The 20,311-nt window shown below is 40.6% G+C and overlaps 2 protein-coding genes across 4 annotated transcripts in view; one reads left to right on the top strand and one right to left on the bottom strand.

The window, feature by feature from the left end:
• Positions 1–20,311, bottom strand: part of DOCK1 (dedicator of cytokinesis 1) — a 383,983-nt gene that overhangs the window by 210,521 nt on the left and 153,151 nt on the right. The window lies entirely within an intron of this gene.
• The window catches only part of INSYN2A (inhibitory synaptic factor 2A), a 51,254-nt gene that overhangs the window by 6,476 nt on the left and 24,467 nt on the right, over positions 1–20,311 (top strand). The window contains exon 2 of the mRNA XM_068140210.1: positions 11,287–12,487. Within this exon, the coding sequence (XP_067996311.1) occupies positions 11,292–12,487 (1,196 nt within the window). The 5' untranslated portion in view covers positions 11,287–11,291. The remainder of the gene's footprint in view (positions 1–11,286; positions 12,488–20,311) is intronic.

Raw genomic sequence — 20,311 nt, 5'->3', positions numbered from 1 at the left:
CATTGTATTTGCAGCAGGCAATAACAAATCAGAAATCAATGAAGAGACAGCCACAAGTGAAGAAATTTCACTTGTGGATCAGTTTAATGTATTTTCTGTGTATCAAGGCCATCAGCAAATAAAACACAGCAGTATCTCTGAGGAGCTGACAAAGAGACAGATAAAACATCCCAGTGCTGAAGAGAGGAATGCAACAGAAATTATACTTGGTAAGCCTAATAATGCTGTAGACTTGAGCCTAAAGTTGCTGAACTCAAGATGAATCTGGGTCTTTTCAGGTAGCCCTAGCTGAGCAAATTGGTGAAGAATAACATGTTGTATTCTTGCATTCACATTTTGTGAGAGTATAAAACCACACAAAGCCACAAAAAACGTGAGCAAATTATCTGTCTAGTAGAGCTTTGGTGCCTCGAGTGTTATCAGAGAATTCTGATTAATAGTCTGGGAGTTCTCTAGCCACAATCCTGCAATTTCCAACAAGGAGAGTATAAACTGAGCAGACAGAAGGGGGATAGGAATATTTTTAAGAGGATCTCTAATTATTAATACATTTCCTAGTCACCCATATCACAAATAACCTATCCTGAAACACCATCTCCAGAATATGTTTTTTTTTTTCAGTTTCTTACTGCACATTGTGCCACATCCACAAAACCTGGACACAATTTATTCAACATTTCCACACCATCATTCCACATTCATTACTTCCCTTCTTCATTCTCCACATGGAACATGAACATTTGCCCTGGTCACCTGGAATCAGCCTTTACATCGGTGCTACCCAGCCGCTCTCACCCTTCTCCCAGAGTTTGATGAGAACTTGAGATTCTAGGAGTTCAGATTTGGAGCATTCTCACTAACGTCCGTATGTAGGATCACATCCCCTCCCATCAGTTTGACTGATCCTTCACATGACTTATTTCAAAAGCATCTTAGAATCAACTTTTATACAAGTTTTGTAACATTAAGGACTATTACTCATTCGCACTTAAATCACAGCTTTTAGCCCTACTAACACCCTTCTTAGATAACTAATGCTCCCTTTTGGACAAGCCTTGGCTACAGCAGAAATGACACGCTTCTCTTGCCTTTCACCACCAGCACCACACTCAGGTCTAACTTTATATTAAGAAATTACAATTACAGCAGAACCACAACCTGTTTGAAAGTATCCTTTTCTGGAGAGATTCCAAACTTGCCTGAACATTGTGATCCTGGGCAACCTGCTGTTGGTGACCCTGCTTTAGCAGAAGCAAGGGGGTTGGACTGGATTACCATTCTGTAAAAGCAGAAACTTCACAAATGTGCTCTTCAAGAAGGTGACAATTACACAGCCGTTACTTCCCGGTCACTGCTCACAGCACTGAGGTGCAAATCCAAATCTCCCAGTCTGATAGTATTCACCAATTAATATCCTGCTAATGTTGTCACGTTTTAGACCTAAATTACTCAGTGCCATTGAGAGGCGCTTCACACCCTTCCAAGGCCTGTCTGCCTGTAACCCTAATCCAAGGAGAAAGAGCTGACAATATTCTGATGCCTTACAACCACTGACCTCAGGAAAGTCATTCATGTCTGTCATCTCCCATTTGTAGTAAGCTCCAGCAGAGGCTACAAACCACATTTTCCATACAGTGAGATCATCTGCATTGCATTCCCAAGGGAATGGATTCATCTGCATACACTGCACCCAAGCATGCCATGGTGCCTTCTCATCACCTACAAGTGCAAAACTGAAGGTGCAAGAGCAAAGCATGGAGTTGGAACCTGCTTATCTCACTTTTCACCTTGTTCAACATTTGAAAAGCTATGCTGAAAGAGAAGGCAAGCTGCAGTTGCTTTAGATGCTTGCAGTCCAGCCATGTTTTCAGTCCCCAGCACCCAGATCGCTCTCTCTGGAGGTCTGGCCTGACACTCTGCAAACCTGTTGGCCAGAGCTGAAGAACAGAATTTCATTTCTTTTCATTTCTTTTATCCTTGTCACTTGGTGGTTGTTTATTGTCATTTGGTTGGTTTGGTGGTGTTTTGTTTTGGTATTGGTTTTTTTTTTCCACATCCACGAAAACTATCAATTAAAAGTTAGTATTCAACAATAACAGAGATTAAGAACTGTCTTTACGATCTTGTTTTTAACAGCTTGCTACATAAATTATTTAACAGGAAGTCCCATAAAAATGAAAAAGCCTTCCAGTGCAAGCAGGATAGCTTCTGGACTCATGGAAGACAGCACAGTATAGGCAGAACTGTTTGTGATTCTCCTAGCAACATATCCTCAGCAGCATCCTTGCACTGCGAGTTAGCAGCTGTAACATTGACAAAGAGTTGCATGGATTTACATGGCAAAATAATGCTAATAAACCTTTACTACAGAGTTCCATGCAGCCTTAGATGCATGGCATAGGAAGAAAAAGAAGCATTACTCTTTTAATAGTCATGTTATTTTGTCCAGTGCACTAAATCCCAGCAAAGGTTTGACATTATAACACTGGGAATTGTCAAGCAGTATCTTCTGACACTGCTTTTGTTCCAATATGAAGTTAATAATTATTAATTAGTATTTTTAATGCAAGTGCAAATCTCCTGTTAGTGTCACTATTATTTGCACAAACATATTATGGGAAAACTAACCCTTACTATATAGAATTTCATCACAATGAATGGATTCCTTTTAATTTTATGCAAATAATACAGGAAGTAATAAAAACTAAGTATTACTAAAATTTGCATTTGGAACATGTAGCAAACATATCAAACTTAGAGAAAACAGCAAATAGCAGCTTGTGCCTTCAGGAAAATGCTTTTGTTTTGTAAGGAAAATTGTAAATAGTTTATCCTACAATAGATTCCTATTTTATCTAAAATTTTGCAGGCTTATTAAATCATACCTTTTATTTGTTGCCACTTAGTTCTACAGCTAAAGCTTACAAGAACAGTTAAAGGCATTTATCATCTATCTCTGCCACTAGGTAAGAGATCATTTTTATACTTCATTCTTACCAAACCTACTAATGGATGTGAGGGAAAACAAACAAAACAAAACAAAGCAAAAGCCATATGATCAGGTTTATTCCAAAGGAAGCCTTTCAAGGCTTCAGACTAGATACAGGGAAGATGTCTTTTTTTACATTGAAGGTAGTGAAACACTGACAGAGGTTGCTCAGAGAGATGGTAGATGCCCCATTCCTGGAACCATTCCAGGTCAGGCTTGATGGGGGCTCTGAGCACCCTGATCTAGTTGAAGATGTCCATACTCACTGCAGGTGGGGTTGGACTAAATAAGCATTAAGGTCCCTTCCAACCCAAGCCATTCTAGAATTCTGTGAAGTGAATTATGAATGTATCATACATTACCACCAAAACCAGATGATCATTGTACTAGAAACCATCCCAACTTCACCAAACATTGGTAAGGTCTCTTCCAACCTGGTTTATTCTATTCTAATTTCCATTATAAATAAATAAAACAGAACCTCAAAATCAATCAGACCACAGCTGTTGCAGGAAAATGTAACTAAAAAAAAAACCCCAACAGTTTAAGATTTTATTTCAGTCTGTGCAACCTCTTATTAATTTTTTTTTCAGTGAAAATCTGCCCCCTGCTTCAAACACCATCCTTTTGCTAGGGAGCTTTCTTTTCTATGCCCACCAATAACATAGGTGAGAAATCTCCATGCATCTCCAGCCCACAGGCTGCAAAGCACTGATTTAGGTTAATGGCAGTAATGCTCTGTAATTCACTGAAGTGGAGCAAACTTCTCAAAACAGGAAGATTATAAGGCCAGGGCAAGTCACCTTCTACTTGATAAAATACAGAATAAAGGCAGCAATAAGAATTAATTCAGTATTGGGCAATAAATAAGGAAGTTCAAGAGAGAGAAAATAAAAGCGCAATGCCTAAGGGTTTCAAAACAGATTAAAAGCAAACAAACAAACAAACCAACCCCTAGTTTGACATTTACCAGCACTGCTAACTCTATTATTCTACATGAACAATTCAGATAAAAGGAAGACAGACTGCTCCACAACATCATTTTATGTCAATGGATGGATGGAGGAAGGGTCTAACAATAATGGTCAGCAATACTTTTTACACCGTATAAATTGACCATACCTGCACCCCTGAATTTATCCAAAGTAATATTTTAGCCTCATACTTGTGTATTAAAATTCTATTTAAATGTTAATATTAAAATTAATATTTAATAAAATATTCCAACATGGGGAAAGTTTCTGCCAACAGCTACAAATTAAAACCTGGGTAAAATCAGAACATAATTTGGCTGGAAATGACCTTCAAGACCAAGTCCAACCATTCTCTAGCTCTACCAAGGCTGGAGCTAAACCACGTCCCTCAACATGACATCTCAGCATCTTTTAGCCACCTTCAGAGACTGAGGATTCAACCACCTCCCTGGGCAGCCTTGGTGCAGTGTCTGAGAACCCTTTCAGTTAAGTTTCTTCTAATTTCCAACCTAAACATCACCTGGTGCTACTTGAGGCCATTTCCTCTTGCGGTATCACTTGTTACTTGGGAGAGCAGACTGACCCTGTCCTCACTCCCACCTTCTTCCAGATTGTTGTGGAGAGCAAGGTTTCCCCTCAACCTCCTCTTCACCGTCCTAAATAACCCCAGTTCCCTCAGCTGCTCCCAGAGCCTTCATCAACTTCCCAGGACCTGGTTCCAGCACTTCTGTCTCTCATCCATATTTTCAAACATTGTTTTCAGTAGGTTTTTGTTTACTAGACACAGCTTACTAATACTTAGGACACTACTGTACAAATGGATTCCTTTTAAATGAGTGGAAACACTCTTAAATTAACCAAGTCAAAATGTCTGAAAGGCAAATAAAGAACATCAAATTAGGAGTCTATTCAAGCTCAACATTAAGAAAATGCAGACATTACCTGTCAAACATCCTCAGGTTGCCATCACTGCTTTAACAAATGATATATTTAGAGTTAACACAGAAGAGGGTTCTGTATTATATGTTTCTACAAAGCAAATCCAAGTTTCTTTCAAATGTCTGCTTTTAATGTTACAAATGTATTATATTCTACATAAACACAAGAAGATTTGCAGACATGAAATGGGTTTGGGAAAAATACACCTTATTAAATTTTATGATACTATTTATACATATAAAAATGGCATATGAGGCAGCAGAGATTTCTCAGGAGGAAGCATAGCCTTGATATATTCAGATGCCACAAGATTTTGCAGATTACTGAGAAGCCTTCCTTTACGTGGTAAATATTTTTGTCCATCCCTTACGTTATTTTTCCTTTAAGCTATTCCATACTCACTAAGAACACACAAGTTTTTTGTGCAAGTGCACAGAGGTTTACAGCTGTCCCTCTAAATCCTTCATTGGGTCTGAAAATACAGACTCAAATCTTTTATCTGCATTTGGAACTTGGGAAGCTTAACTCTGCTCTGCTTATGAAGAGATTTAGTCTTCAAGCATACTCCTGTATCATGAAACTGACAGCAATAAAATGTACATGATAAGGTAAATCAGAATGTAAGCTACAATTTTCCTTCATTAACAAATTAGTCTGGAAATTCAACACCATAATTCACCTTGCAGTACAGTGGCAGGGCTCAGAGCAACCTGATGCAGTTGCAGATGTCCCTGCCTACTGCAGGGGAGCTGGACTAATGACCTTTGAAGGTTCCTTCCCCCCCAAACCAGTCTGTCATTTTATGATTTTGCAAAGTTTTGTATTAAGACTGAAAGTCCTGCAAAGATTTACTTAAGCACCTCAGCTTCACCTGCTGACAGAGACCTGAAAGGGACTATTGTATACCTGCTGCTCCTCAGAATCAAGGTGTGAAACACATAAATTTGGCCTTCTTCCCAGACATCCCAAGTGCATTGCTGAACTGAGGGGGATGGGGGGGGGGGGGGGGGGAAATCTGGACAGCATCAATAAATGAAGAACTGAAAGGGAAGGATATATTTAATTGAATAAAATATGCAGTTGAGAACCTGAAATAATAAAGAAGGTGGTTTCCATAGCTCACCCTGGAGATTTTCTTTTCTACTAACTTAAGGCTTCTCTCTGTACACCATCATTTCATTATTATCATTTAGCAGTTTATTTCCATATTCAAACATAAGAGAACACTGCTTAAGGGTAATCAGCCAGAAGGTTATAAACAAATCAAGGCTAAAAATTGAAAATTAAGCTCTGTGGTTACTTAAATATTTAGCTTAGCAAATCACCTCACGCAATCAAAGTTGGTTTGGGGTAACTACAGACAAAAAGTTTATTATCTTTATTTAATTGGCATCTGCAACTAAAATTCGAAGTCAAAGCCTTGATTAGATTCCTGACAGAGTGAGCCATCAACTCCACAGTACTCAGCTGAGAAACTCCATCTTGGTAGTTTATTCAAGTATCCAAAACTCCTGCAGCTTCTATTGTATTTCACAGCCACACATTTTATGTGTGCCAGAAAACACTTGTGTTTGTGTTCCAGAAAACAACAGAGAGCAGAGAAACAGGCAGCAGAACTACAGAGAAGTAGTGCAGGGAAAGGAAACACATTACAATGAGATGTCTTTCCCAGGCTGGGTCCAGGCTGTACCCATGTCATCTCCCATTCCCTAGGAAAGCAGAATCGATGTCAGCACTACCTTCAGCAGGACAAGGCAGACCTCTAGCACTGTCTGATCTCAAGTGCAGGTTGAACGATTAAGCAAGGTCTCCCAGGAGACAATGTTGTAAATGCTAGCGCCTAAATTGGAGTCAACACCTCATCCAGAACAAAAATGAAACAAAACAAAACAAAAAAGGATTACATAAACTCTTCCATGTTTAAATATTTAACTCACGATCAACTGTTTGCTCAACCATTCTTTCATCAAATGTGCACATCTAGTTTTCCTTAGAGACACTGAGATCCAAGTAAGGCTTAGAAAAAAGAAGGGGGAGTTCTTCTGGTGGTTGTCATTCTTAATCACAGATATATATAAAATTATTAGTCCAAGTTACCAGTGGGAATAGGAAACTCTAAATTAGCTGCATCAATCAGGTCTGTGCAATTGGGAAAGGGAGACAAGCAATTTGTGAAGAATCAATTTATTGGCTATTAAAGACATGCTTAAAATTAGCTGCATCACAGGATCCAGGACCCCATTTATTTCTTTCTGTTCTGGGGGATATCACCAGACTCCTGGTTTCATCCAGGTTATGGACTCCACTAACTGAAGCCATTAAGTCATTCCAAACAGACTCAGTGATCCTGCAGCCACAAAAATTATGGGATTCAACTGGTATCTGAAATAATCTGAAAACTGAGACAGGTCAGAGGTGCAGTAATAAAACATGAAACCAATACTTCAAGTAAATTGTATGTTAGTGGATCCTACTGTCAAATCACCAAGTGCCAGGAGACTTGGTTTGACAGCTCTAAGATACCCTGAGAGATGTCTGGAAGAAGTGATTTTCAGATCTGACAAAATTTTGGTAAACTACTTTTTTGGGTAAAAATGTATGCCCCTCTCTTCAGACCTTTCAGGGACAGTTTTGCTCCCCAGACACATAATGTGACCTGCTGACAGACCTGTTCAGAGGGATTGGAGCATCTCTAGTGGAAAGAGAGGCAGAGAGACCTGGGGCTGTTTAGCCTGAAGAAGAGCAGACAGAGGGATCTTCCCAGTGTTTATCAATAATTCAAGAAGGGAGGTAGTGAGGATGGCGCTGGGTCCTGTTCAGTGCTGCCCAGTGACTGAACAAGAAGCAGTGAATACAAACTAGAAAACAGGTGGTTTCACTTGAAGTTAAAGAGAAAACTCTGGTATGAGGGTGCTGGAGCCTTGGAGTAGGCTGCCCAGGGAGGCTGTGGAGTCTCCCGTGGAGAGATTCCAGACCTGCCTGGGTGCTGTGATTCTGGGTAACCTTTTGTGGGTGACTCTGCTTTATCAAGGGGGTTGAAGTAGAGGAGTCCCAGAGGTCCTTCCAACCCCCACTATTCTGTGACTCTATAATGTTTCACATTTGTCTAAAAAGAGTATTTTGTATTTGCTTCAATTTCTTAGTAGTGCATGAACTCCTTTTAGCAGATTTGAAAACTGATGGATTAATGGCTCTGGTGTTACTGTATTTAGGATGGGTTTTTTTGGTAAACTCATTAATTTACCAGACTGTTCTGAGATATTTGCTTCCAGTTCTACATTAATGAAAGTGCAGTTTGGGGGTTTGACAGTAATTTTCACAACATCTTTTAGCTGTGTCTAATGTCTGTCCAGCTGCAGGCTAATGGGTCAGGTTTGGATCTCATACAGTATTTCATAATTTAATAAAGCATTCCAAAATTCCACCCCTAGATAAACAGATATACAGATGGATGGATGGATGGATGGATGGATGTCCTACCATCACCATCTCAGGAAGCTGTGAGTGAGTGTGGCTCTGTATGCAGAACGTCTCTCAAATAAAGGCATCACTTCACTTGGCAAACATTGCTCTAATTAAAAGACAGAATCACAGAATGCTGATGGTCAAAAGGGACCTCTAGGGATCACCTAGTCCAACCCCTCTGTGACAGCCCAAAACAACCAGGACAGGATACCAATATTCCCCACAAAGCTCAACTGATTCCTTATTTAGGGTTTCAGCTGGAACAAAAATTCTCCCTATGTTGTTAATTTGTTTCACTACCCCCCCCAAAGAATCAGTCTGATTTTATACATAATGTATTACAGGCAGAGGGATAACTGAGCTTGCCCTTACCCTAGATGGGCACAAAGTACAAAACACCACTTTACTACCCTGCTCTGATTCAGCTCTACCATCAGACTTCCCTCTAGCACTCTACTTCCCCCAAAGAGTTGGGTTTTTTTTCACCCTGCTATCAGACACTAGACCTGTGTATGCATATATATATTATTATTATTTTCAAAACTAGTATCTATCAATCTCAGATTCCATTATTTGATCCTTTTTGTCCTGAATCTTCCCTCTTTTTTTGCTTTCTGCTGGAGACTTTCTCCTACATCACACAGAAGCAGAAACTTCTCCTTCTAAAATGACTGCTGCTCACTGAGCCTGAAAAGTTAGAGAGAAAAAAAAAGCACAAACGAGATGGTTTCTAGAATACTGCAGTTAGTTATTTGCAGATTAGTTTGGCCAAAGAAGGAAAACATGAAATGAAAAAAAAAAAATCCAAATTAAGTATGCACTTGCATGAGATGTTTTGAAAGCAATTTGATAAGCCAGAAGTCCAGTGTTGCAGCACACTGATTGTCTCCGGGTAACTTCTGGAAAATGTTACTGTTACTTTTTACAACTCATAAACATTCACATTTCCACAGGAAAAAAATCATTTATCTGTTGTGGTTTAGTAAAATTAAATACAAACTAGACATAGGGATTCACTCCTTGTGCTACTGAATGGAAATTTAAAACAGATACTTGTGGCACTTAACTCTTCAAGACCCTCCCTGATTTTTTTCATTTTTTTTTTCCTTTTACTTAACAGACAAAAATATTTTAATTTAAAGTGTATTTCAAATACCTGAAAGTCCCTTTACTCATTTTACTTCGTACTCTTGAGTCCCTCTGAGGGTACATCAGTGCTTAAACGGGAGAACACTTGGATTAAATGACAGTTTGGTAATTCAGTAAATCTCAGCATTAGGGAGAAATTTATGCAACAGGAACAGAAAAACGACAACCTCAAATGAGGTGTAAAAACGAGGTCTTAACTATGCAGCTACTCCAGATCCCCTATGATCTGTGCAACGACCGAGCTGGTGGCTTTTCTGCTCTGTGCTGTGTTAAGCACTTGGCATCTTTTCATCCTTGAGGAGGTACTGATATTTCACTGGCAGATTAAGTAATTTCTGTGAATCATCACAGGTTTTTGTGTGTTTCGTTTTCGTTTTCTTTCTTTCTTTTCAGTGCATTAGGATCCTTTGGGATGAGAAGCTCTATTAAAAAGGCATAATACTGCTCCTAGCAAAGGATGGGTTGCTTTGCATTTGAAGCAAAACCTTAATTGATGCAGTGCTGACTTCTTCCACTAGCTTCAATAGTTCATAAATGTTGTGCATGCAGCAGTGCTAACCAGTCAGTAGCAAGAATTAAGCTTTATCTAGGTCTTAGGTGCAGCTATAAGGTTGGGGGGAGGCAGGGTGGTGGTGTTTGTTTTGTTGGGGTTTGTTTCTTCTTTTTTTTTTTTTTAACAAAAATCCAAATAATGGCACATCTAATTACTGATTAATGTGTTATAAAGATGCAGAGTACCTTAGACAGAAGAAACGTTTCATAAGCAAGCACACAGTTAAAATAATGTTGGTTTAACACTTCTTGCTACTAAACATTTGCATTACAGAAGCGCTAAGGACAGTCAGTCCTCTCAACTTCTATTAGTACAAAGACAATTGTTCTTCATCTTCCCTGTATTTTTTATTATCAAGTAAATTCCAATGACTTAGAATCATAGAATTGTTTTGGTTGGAAGAGATCTTTAAGACCGCTGAGTCCAACCTTTAACCTAACACCACCACAGCCATTAGTCCCAAAGTGCCACACGTTTCTTGATTACCTCAAGGGCTGGTAAGTCCACCACCTCCCTGGACATCCTGCTTTGACTTGCTTCCTGAGACTCCATATTCTTCCCTTGCTGGGGTGGCATCCATGGCACGACAGTCATGGTGCCTGTCCTCTAGAAAGGGGTCTGGAAAAATACTCCTGGTGCCACAAAACCCAGGGCAAGCTCCACTCCTCTCTGAGGAGCAGGTGTTAAAGTAAGACTAAAAAAAAAAAATGCTTATCAATATCTAAACAGTGGGATTCAAGAGCATAGTCAAGATTGTGGTGCCCAGTAACAGGACAAGGAGCAGTGGGCTCAAACTGGAACACAGGAATTTCCAGATAAACATGAAGAAACTTCTTTGCTCTGAGGGTGCTGGAGCCTTGGAGCAAACTGCCCAGAGAGGCTGTGGAGTCTCCTCTGGAGAGATTCTAAACCCTCCTGAACATTATGATCCTGGGCAACCTACTCTGCTTTAACAGTAGAGTGGGACTAGACAATCTCCCTAAGTCCTTTCCAACCCTCAGCATGCTGGGATTGTGTGATTAAACAAACAACACAACTATTTTCTAGCAAAATACCAAAGTCTAATATGAAGGATTCAGAGTTAAGATCAAAAAGGTTGCAAGTGGCACCCATTTCAGTCTAAGCAGAAGAAATTACCTCAAACACCACAACTTCTTTGGGGAAAAAGCAGATTTTGTGGTAACATGAGGCTTTTTGAACTGTTTTTTTGAATGCAGGCATCATGGTGAGTAAGGAGCCCAGCAAATGCTTACTCACCGCCTCGGAAAGTGAAGTTGAGCCAGCCGCTTCACTGGCACTGGAGATGAAATACGCACTGGATCCCAACCGGCAGATAAAGAAACGAAACAAAGCCCTGCAGGTGAGGTTTAAAGATATCTGCGAGGCCCAGAACGAGCAGAGGGACAAACAGCTGGCCACCACACAGGACCCCGACAAGAAAGAAGCCAAGGCCATCTCCTACAAAACAGCCTATCGCAAGTACATGACGGTGCCTGCCCGGAGGTCAATACCCAACGTCACCAAGAGCACAGGAGTTCAGACTTCACCCGATCTCAAGAAGTGTTACCAGACCTTTCCTCTAGACCGGAAAAAAGGGAATATTCTGAAAAGCGCCTCGACCGGCGACACCTCCAAGAGCGAAAACAACGGGTTTCTCATTGATGTGAAGGACAAGGAGGGCAGCAGCTCAGAGGAGGCCCTTCAGTGGAGCAGGAAGGCCGGCAGCCTGCAGACGGCTGAGTTCATTTCCCACATCAACGAGCGTGCCAACCTGGCGGCTCGCGACAACGGGGCCGAGGCCTGGAAAAGCAGCGATTTGCACAGCTCTCCCAAAGAGCCACCTCCTCCTTCTCTGCCAAACTCATCCAATCCCTCTTTGGAGGAGCTGGCCACTGCCGGGGCACCCAGCCGAGGAAGACAAGCGGTGGGGCGGCCGGGGAGCGAGGAGATCACCCAGCCCCTCCACGGGAGGGTCTTCAAGACTGAAGTGGCCACCGTTTATTTACCGACGTCAGGCTCGCACGCTTCACAGCCTGACTTAGCAAACCTCACGGCCGAGCCTGACTGGTCACCGTGCTCAGCAGCCGAGGAGGACAAAAAGAGGACAGTGCACCTGAACGGTGTCCAGCCCCAGGTGGGAGATGCTCGAGCCTGCTCATCGCGCGTGCAGTGCCAAGCCACCGAATGTAACGAACAGACCCTTCAGCTCAAGGTTTCGCCCATGGGGGAGAACCAGCCTTGCCAGACGGCCGTTGCCGTGAGCGAGGAATGCCAACAAATTGTGCCTCACACGGAAGTTGTGGACTTGAAAGCGCAGCTTCAAATGATGGAAAATTTGATCAGCTCTAGTCAGGAAACCATAAAAGTGTTGTTGGGTGTTATACAGGAACTAGAGAAAGGAGAAGCTCACAGAGAAGGGTGAGTAGAAGCTTTTTCAATAAGTTGGTTTAAAAGTCTTTTGTAGTAAGTCCTGCCCTTGAATTTGATGATGTAAATTTCCACCCACCACCACACGTTTCTCTGCAGTTACTTCTCATGTGGACTAGGGTCTGCTGCTTTAGAGGTGAGACCGAGAGAAATCTGCCAGCTGTACTTGCAGATTTGATATCTGCTTGTCCTAGGATGTAATTATTCCATGAAGGACCTATAGTATCTCTTCTAGTACCTTTTCTAACAAGCCTCTCTCCAAACACGATTAGCAAGGATGCTTTCACATCAGCAACTTGTACTAACAACGATACCTCACACGGCATGAAAAGCAGCAGAAAAACCTTAATTCTGTAAGTGACTTACCTTTTTAAGATTAAGGGATGTTATGACAACTACTAATAATTCCATTAATGGCAGATAAATCTTATCTGGTTTACTTCCCCCTTCTGAATTTTTAATGGTATTTCTTTCAGAAGGAAATTAAATTAAAACTTTGCATTTCAAAGTCTTCTTTACAGCATTCACATTAACACATGACAAACTCAAGAAAGACAGATTTGTTTATCCCTAACTGAAATCAACCCAAAAGGCACTACAAATAATAGTTACTACAGAGATACCTTTAGTCTTTACCTAGACAGTTCAACCCATCTTACATTACCTTAACAAGCACTTTGCAGACTTATTTGCCTTAGTTCATTTACCGCTATTCAGCGAACGCACCTCAAAATGAATGTGGGCTGGTTTGTGTGGTTTTCAATACCTCCCTAATTAAATCACACTTTGTCAGAAGAAAACAGGATTTTAAAATGAGAAACCAGTAGCTTGAGCTGCTTGAAGCAGTGCTTCTGAGTCAAGAAAGGTATGTCTCAGGCTTTGCAATTCAACTCTTCCTCTAGGAATGCAGAGATCACATTGTTAATCCTAAAAATTCAACATGTTTTTCATTAAAAAATCATCTTAGCTGTTGGACAATGCTGTCAACACAGCCCTAGCATTTTTTAGTTTATTTTACAGCTGGTTATAGTATTTTTAGAATAGCTTGTCAAATCCTGGATCTTCAGACTGGGAAGCTTCTTGATCTAGCTGAAGGCAACATCAGCTTACTGATTTAGAGGGGTTTTTTTTAATTATTACTCAGAAAAAGTATTCCTCTTTCTTAACTTAGAGAAGCTGCAGGAGAATTGGAAAGAAGTGGCATGCTACTTGTCAAATCAAAAAGTATGGAAAAATATTTCATCATAACTCATCTGTTTGAGAGCCCTGCGTGTGTGAACACAAACACACACACACATCTACCCACAGTCAGCTGCTATAAATAGCAGTGCTTCCTCCATACACCTATATATCAATTTCTTATCTTTTCCCAAAGATAGCAGAGCAACAAGTACAGCAAATTCATAATCTTTTGTTACCCTAACATTAGCAAGCCCATTCAATGCTGCCAAGACAAGGAGTGCATCCCTGCCCTCAGCACAAAGGTGTCTTTACCAGACCATAACAACTGCTCATATCCTCACGTAAACCTCCTGTAGTTTCCAGCTTGACAACATTGTAGTCTGTATTGGCCCTAAAGCAGTGGAACTACCCATAAGCCTCCCAAGAGGCAGTGGATTCCCCTACACTGGTCACTTTTAAGACTCATCTTGCCAAAGCGCTGGGCCATCTCATTTCAACTAGAAAGGTTGGACCAGATGACCCTGGGGGTCCCTTCCAACCTGGCATTCTATGATTCTATAACTATCAGTTCTTCAAAATGTTTCTACTGCCTCCTACATTCACAGATCTGTGCATAAGAATCTGCAAGACTACATTATATTTGACCAAAAAGAGCCTATTTATTAGCACTCCTTCACTTTGCTCCCACAGTTTGGCCAGCAATGGTGAAATGACCACCTAAGGATACATCATCACACATTTGAAGTCTTTTCAGACAAAAGATACAGCACACATTTGGAAATCTATTCCAACATGATATCCTCTGATATGTGGAAGAGCCTATTAAAATATTTTACTGGGTCTTTGGTATAAACACCAAAATCATAACCAGTGGCAGTTACATCAGTAGTCAAGGCTAAGTATAAAAATTGGAAGCAAAGTTACCTACAAATTAAAGTGAGATTTCCATAGGGGAGTTGTTATTTTTTGGTTTGAGGTGGTGGTGGTTTTTTTTGCTTTTTTGGTTTGTTTTGTTTTTTAATACATCAAAAGGTTCTGCCTTAAAACTTACTGAGAGCAACTAAAACTGCTTTGAGCTGCTTTAAGCTACTCTTCCATACACTCTAGGTATGTCCCAACTGTGTCCCCTCCCAGCTAAATACAATAGGTGCAGAGATGGGGAACAGAGAAAGAAGGGAGACACACACTTGCATATTTTTTCTCTTTCATTTTCTAGCACCTGGGCAAATCTTAAGGAGATTGCAGAGTTATCCAGCATTATGCTTAGGACATTTCTGTTCTCTACTGATCTTGCTCCAGAGCTGAAAGAACACTCTGTCCTCATGCTAAACACCAAAACACTATTGACATGAAGCTGTCTTTATCCCTATTTCCTTCAGACAACTATTTCAATAATAGGTTGCCTCATTCTTTTATGAGCATAATTCTTTCGAGTTATTGCATTCCTACAGCACTTTTGCTACCAAGACCCACCACTGTGTACACAAACTACTACATATCTCCTCAATTTTACCATGTCAGTCCTTTTTCCTTTTCTTTTTTTCCTTTTACAACACACTTTAGGTCAGTTTATAACATGAATTGAAAAGCAGTAGTACTGCTGTGTCCTGTGCTTATGGTAGCACACACAAGTCTTCCATCTGCTAAAATATAAACCAATGTTCCATGTTGATGGCATTCTCCTAGCTTTCTTATGTGTATTAAATTCTGTAAAACAACATCCATCAGGAAACAAAATACAAGCAAGGCACTGCAAGTAAATAATAGCAACAACAACACAAAGCAAAAACCAAACCCATAGCTAAATCTCTTAATCAGATTTTTCTCCCTTCAAGAAAATCTGTGTTCTTTAAGTGCTGTTGTAAGTGCCATGGGACTAGTGCTCAGTGGATTCATTTTCACTAATATGCTGTAGGTCTTGAACTGCTATTACTGCAATTCATCACTAAATGAGTCTATGCCAGCAAAATTGTATCAGCATCTCTGAAGATGGTAGTATCATCCTTTGGGTGAATATCATCTATGTGTACTTTCCAAAATGTCAGTACTACATTATCTGCAATTAGCAAGCACATATAGCATTCAGCTTTGCTGAAAAGAAAGGGGAAACCGCTGGATGAGGAGGAGGGAAAGAAACACAGAGTAACTCCAGAGCCCAAAGCCAAATCTCAGGCTCTGAGGGTGCAGCATGGCCTCTTTCTTCCTCTGACCTGAGATCAGACCCCATTAATTGGTCACAGAATGCAAAATGTGGGCTGTCAGGAAGCACAGCCTAGGTTTAGTGTGTTAAACCTAGCTAAATAACACATGGTAGATTTGGGGATGAAGGTAGAAATCATTATCATCAGCCTGTGACCCCTCAGTATCAAAGGAAATTATTAAAATGATTTCTTATATGCAACTTATTTACTAAGTATTTGGCAAAATGGGAATACTACCTTACCATTTGGAAGCTTCTACAAAAAAAACCACAACCCACAAACAGAAACTACATCACAGCAAAAGGCAGTCGATGATGTCTGGCTTAAGTCGTGCATGAATAAAACCAACAGAGCTACAGCTTCAATTAGGACTCCCAGCTCAAAGTTGAAAAACAAAAAGCAAACAACAACAAAAAAATTAACAAAACAAACCCCACTGAATATTACATGATGCAAGGTGCAGCTTTATAATACAAACCAAGTTTCATGCTCCAAATGATGTTTATTGCTCTTCTAGTTAACTGTTAGCAATCTCTATCAACTAGAGAGACATTTGTTTGTAATTCAGACACAGTGCATTCAATTGAGCAAACCCAATTTTGTTCTGCATAGAGCCTCACTCCAGCTGACAGGCTTGTAAGCAAAATGCAAGTCACTAATTCCCAAACCTGGCTGATGAACACCTATAAAACATAAACCAGAAGATGAACAGATAATCAAAATGTTTTGCTGCTGGAGAACACCAATGACCTACCCTTTAAATCCTTCCTGTGGAAAGTAACAGCAATCTGGGCCCTTCTTATTATACAACAAATCAGCCATTTTAATAAACAAAGTACTCAATTTGCCATACAATATAAGTCACAGTGTTTTGACTCTGACAGGCCAAATGCTATACATCAGACAAGAGTTAAATGAACCTGTTTCAGAGATAATTTATTTTCCTTTATTAGCCAAGAGTGGTTGAGGAATTTTAAAGAGCTCTCCGCAAACATTCATGAAACAAGCAGTTCCAGTCTCCTTCTTTGAAAGAACATGTTCTCATGGATGGAATTTAAATGTCATTTCACAATGAATAAGGATATTTATGTCTCTTATTATCATTCCTAAACAGAAAACAGACAACACACTTGTGTTGGGTGGCTGTTGCACCAAAGAAGAGAGCTTTACCCCAGCAGAGACAGCATCCTCACCCCAGTACTTCTATCTTTAAAATACTGCAAGCAATCATCCTCAAGGTCACAAGAGATGAGCATAAACTTATCATCCTTACCGAGGAAAACCTAAGTCAGGTAGCCAAAGCAATTATTGCCCAGATTGTTTGTTTTCCTCCTTTTCAGAAGGTACTTCAGGTTCAGTCAGCTCTTCAGCTCAGAAGAGGGAGACAGAGCAAATAAGGGTAGCAACCACCTCTGCTGCCTGTCTCAATCCATCTACACACACAAGCCAACACTCTTAAAGAATGAGGAGTTTCTTCTTTCACTGAAGGAGAAAAGAAAGCTCAAAGGGTTCACAAGAATACAGCCTGTGAAAGCGCAGCTGCTAGAAGTACTGTGCTAGCTGCAGAAATAACATGACATGGTTTCACTTGGGATTTCCCCCCCTCCTTGGTTTTGTTTTGCTTTTCAATTACAGACATTGCAAAGGAAAGAAAATCGTTCCTAAGAGCAAACCTGGAAATGGAAGGAAGCAATAAATAACATAAGCTTAACAGAAGAAGACAGCTACACTGCAAATAAATATATGAAAACCAGAAAGAATCCAACAAATTCCATCTGTGTTGCACAAACTGTATCATCTACTGAGTGCCACCAGGTTTTAAGAGCCTGTAACAGGAGTCCTTCGGAACAAGTGTATGATGACAACCTTCATTTTCAACTCTGTCATCTTTACACATATCCACTTTGCCTGTCCTTTGGAGCCATCACATTCACTTTCTTAACTCTAGCTGAGACCACCTCCTGAATTCCTACCCTTTTGCCATCACTACCACTGAATTTCAGAGGGCACAGCATTTGCAGATCATTCCTGAGCACAGGAACACACCAAAAACACCTTGGAAACTGTAACGATTCACTTCTCTAAAGCCGACAGGAAATCTTTTTGGATGCATCTTCCTTAGTCAAGAAAAATAAGTAATTTTTGCACAAATCCATGTTTTGGGGCCAGGAATGGATGATTAGTTTCTTTTTTAATTCTAATCCATACATCCCCTTTTCTCACTGTTTCCATAAAGACTGGTCTTAGACTAAAGCATTCCACTTACTGCAGTAGCAGCTTTTTATGTTCTAGTTCAAACAACAGAATGCCCTTCTCTTCCTTTTCTTACAGACATTTGTGTAGCTGCTCCTTCTCATTTTCCAAGTGGAGAGTTAATTCTAATTACTAATAGCTGAGCTGTCAGGCTTCATTGCTGACCAATAGGTGTCTGTGTGTCACACTACACTCTTGAGCCATATCCAAGCAAAATGCATTCCATGATCACTGATGCGTTTCCATTAGGTCACTAAAGTAGTTCTAAGACAAATTCTTTGCATGTGTACCCATGACAGGTCCTATTGCCCTCACCCTGTGCTCATAGCCCAATCAGCCATCACTCAGATGCTTACTTACTCTTCCATGAAAGCAGGATAAGTATTAAGACACCATAAAAGTCCATTTACCTGCCCTAACCATAAGTAATCTGTTTTTTCCAAGCTATAAAACAACAGTCCAGCCTTCTCCCTTCTGTATTCCCCCCAAGCAGACATGGCAGTGCAGAACACTACACACTTCACAGCTTCACATACCTTGTCACTGCAACAATCTCATTACATGCCAAAGCTCTGCATTTCCTACTGCAGACTATTTCAATCCCTGCTGTCAGCCCACATGACCACCCCTCAGTGCTCTTGTTTAAAATTCTCAGTAACTCTAAATGAAAGCTGATTATCTAAGAGTCATTCAAGGTTTGACTTCATATTACAGAATCCCAGCATGGTAACAGTTAGAGGGGACCTCTGGAGATTATCCAGTCCAACCCCCTGCTAAAGCAGGGTCATCCACAGCAGGTTACCCAGGACCACAATGTCCAGGCAGGTCTGGAACCTCCCCAGAGAAGGAGACTCCTCAAGCTCTCTGGGAAGCCTGCTCCAGGGTATCCAGCACCCTCACCGCAAAGAATCTTTCTCATCCCCTTCAAGTGGAACCTCCTTGGTTCCAGTTTGTGCCTGTTGCCACTTGCCCTGTCTCTGGTCACCACTGACAAGAGTTCAACACTACGAAGATCCCCTCCCAGGTTGCTCTTCTCCAGGCTAAACAGCCCCAGGTCTCTCAACCTCTCTCACAGAGATGCTCCATTCCACTCAGCATCTTTAATGCTTCAGCTGAATTCTCCCCAGTAGATCCCTGTCTCTCTTGAACTGGGGAACCCAGGCTTGGACCCAGCACTCTAGATATGGCCTCACTAGGGCAGAGTTTAGGGACAGGAGAACCTCCCTCAACCTGCTGGCCACACTCTTCTTAATGCACCCCAGAAGACCATATTACACTTTTTTCTGAATGAGACACTAAAATTCAGCCTGGAGTCAGATCTGCAAGGGCAGGTAACATGAGTGTTTCATAGCACAGTATTTCATAGACCTTCAAAAATTGATGAGATTTATGTTTTGGATAGGAGTTTTCATTAGATTTGGACAAATTCATTCTGTTGCTCATAACCAAAGCTTCAGATCAAATTGTCAAGAGTGGACGAAAAGGGCAAAACTTTCACAGTTCAAGTGCTTTCCTGGAGCAGATGTTGTAGGGATTCAGAGTACCTGGACACATTTAAGATGAAGAGCACTGTGTTAAATAACCCTGCTGGCACAGCTAGCTTCTAGCTATTACACAGCCTTTGTTAGGAATACAGTGGTAGGAGCTTTTTCAGCAAGCAAAAGATGATGAATGAAGATGAAAGTGAGCTGTTAGCAACTACCTGGATGTGGAAGAGATGCAAAACAAGTGAAGAGATTCACAATCTTCTAAGCAAAGTTACTTCATCTTAATCTGCTTTCTCAGAAACCAATATATATTGAGTCTCAAAAAATATATTTTCTTAATATATTCCAGCTATTTATTTGCATATAATGCACAGCCACAATTCAAAGGAAAATTATTTGAAGTATTCTGAAAAATCAGTTGATTTAGATCTAGTTGGTATTCAACAGACTTTAAAAACAAGATGAAATATTCACCACCAGACCTCCCTGTTCCAGCAGGGTTCAGCAGGCTTTGAAGGGAAATTAAGGTTCAAGACTTTTCCATCAGATCAGCTGCAGTGACACAAAGACCAAGAAAAGCACAATTGCACAATGTAAATCTGGAAATGCTGGTGAATTATTTGAAGGAACAATTAGAGTGTAAGCAGAACATGTTGGGGCTAAATACATCCATGTGAATTCCCACAGATCAT

Source organism: Melanerpes formicivorus, unplaced genomic scaffold (assembly GCF_026170545.1).
Source record: "Melanerpes formicivorus ecotype bairdi unplaced genomic scaffold, bMelFor1.0.p_v2 SCAF_6, whole genome shotgun sequence".
Taxonomy (NCBI): domain Eukaryota; kingdom Metazoa; phylum Chordata; class Aves; order Piciformes; family Picidae; genus Melanerpes; species Melanerpes formicivorus.
The sequence above is the reverse complement of the archived record's forward strand: the minus strand, read 5'-3'. Positions and strand labels throughout refer to the sequence as shown.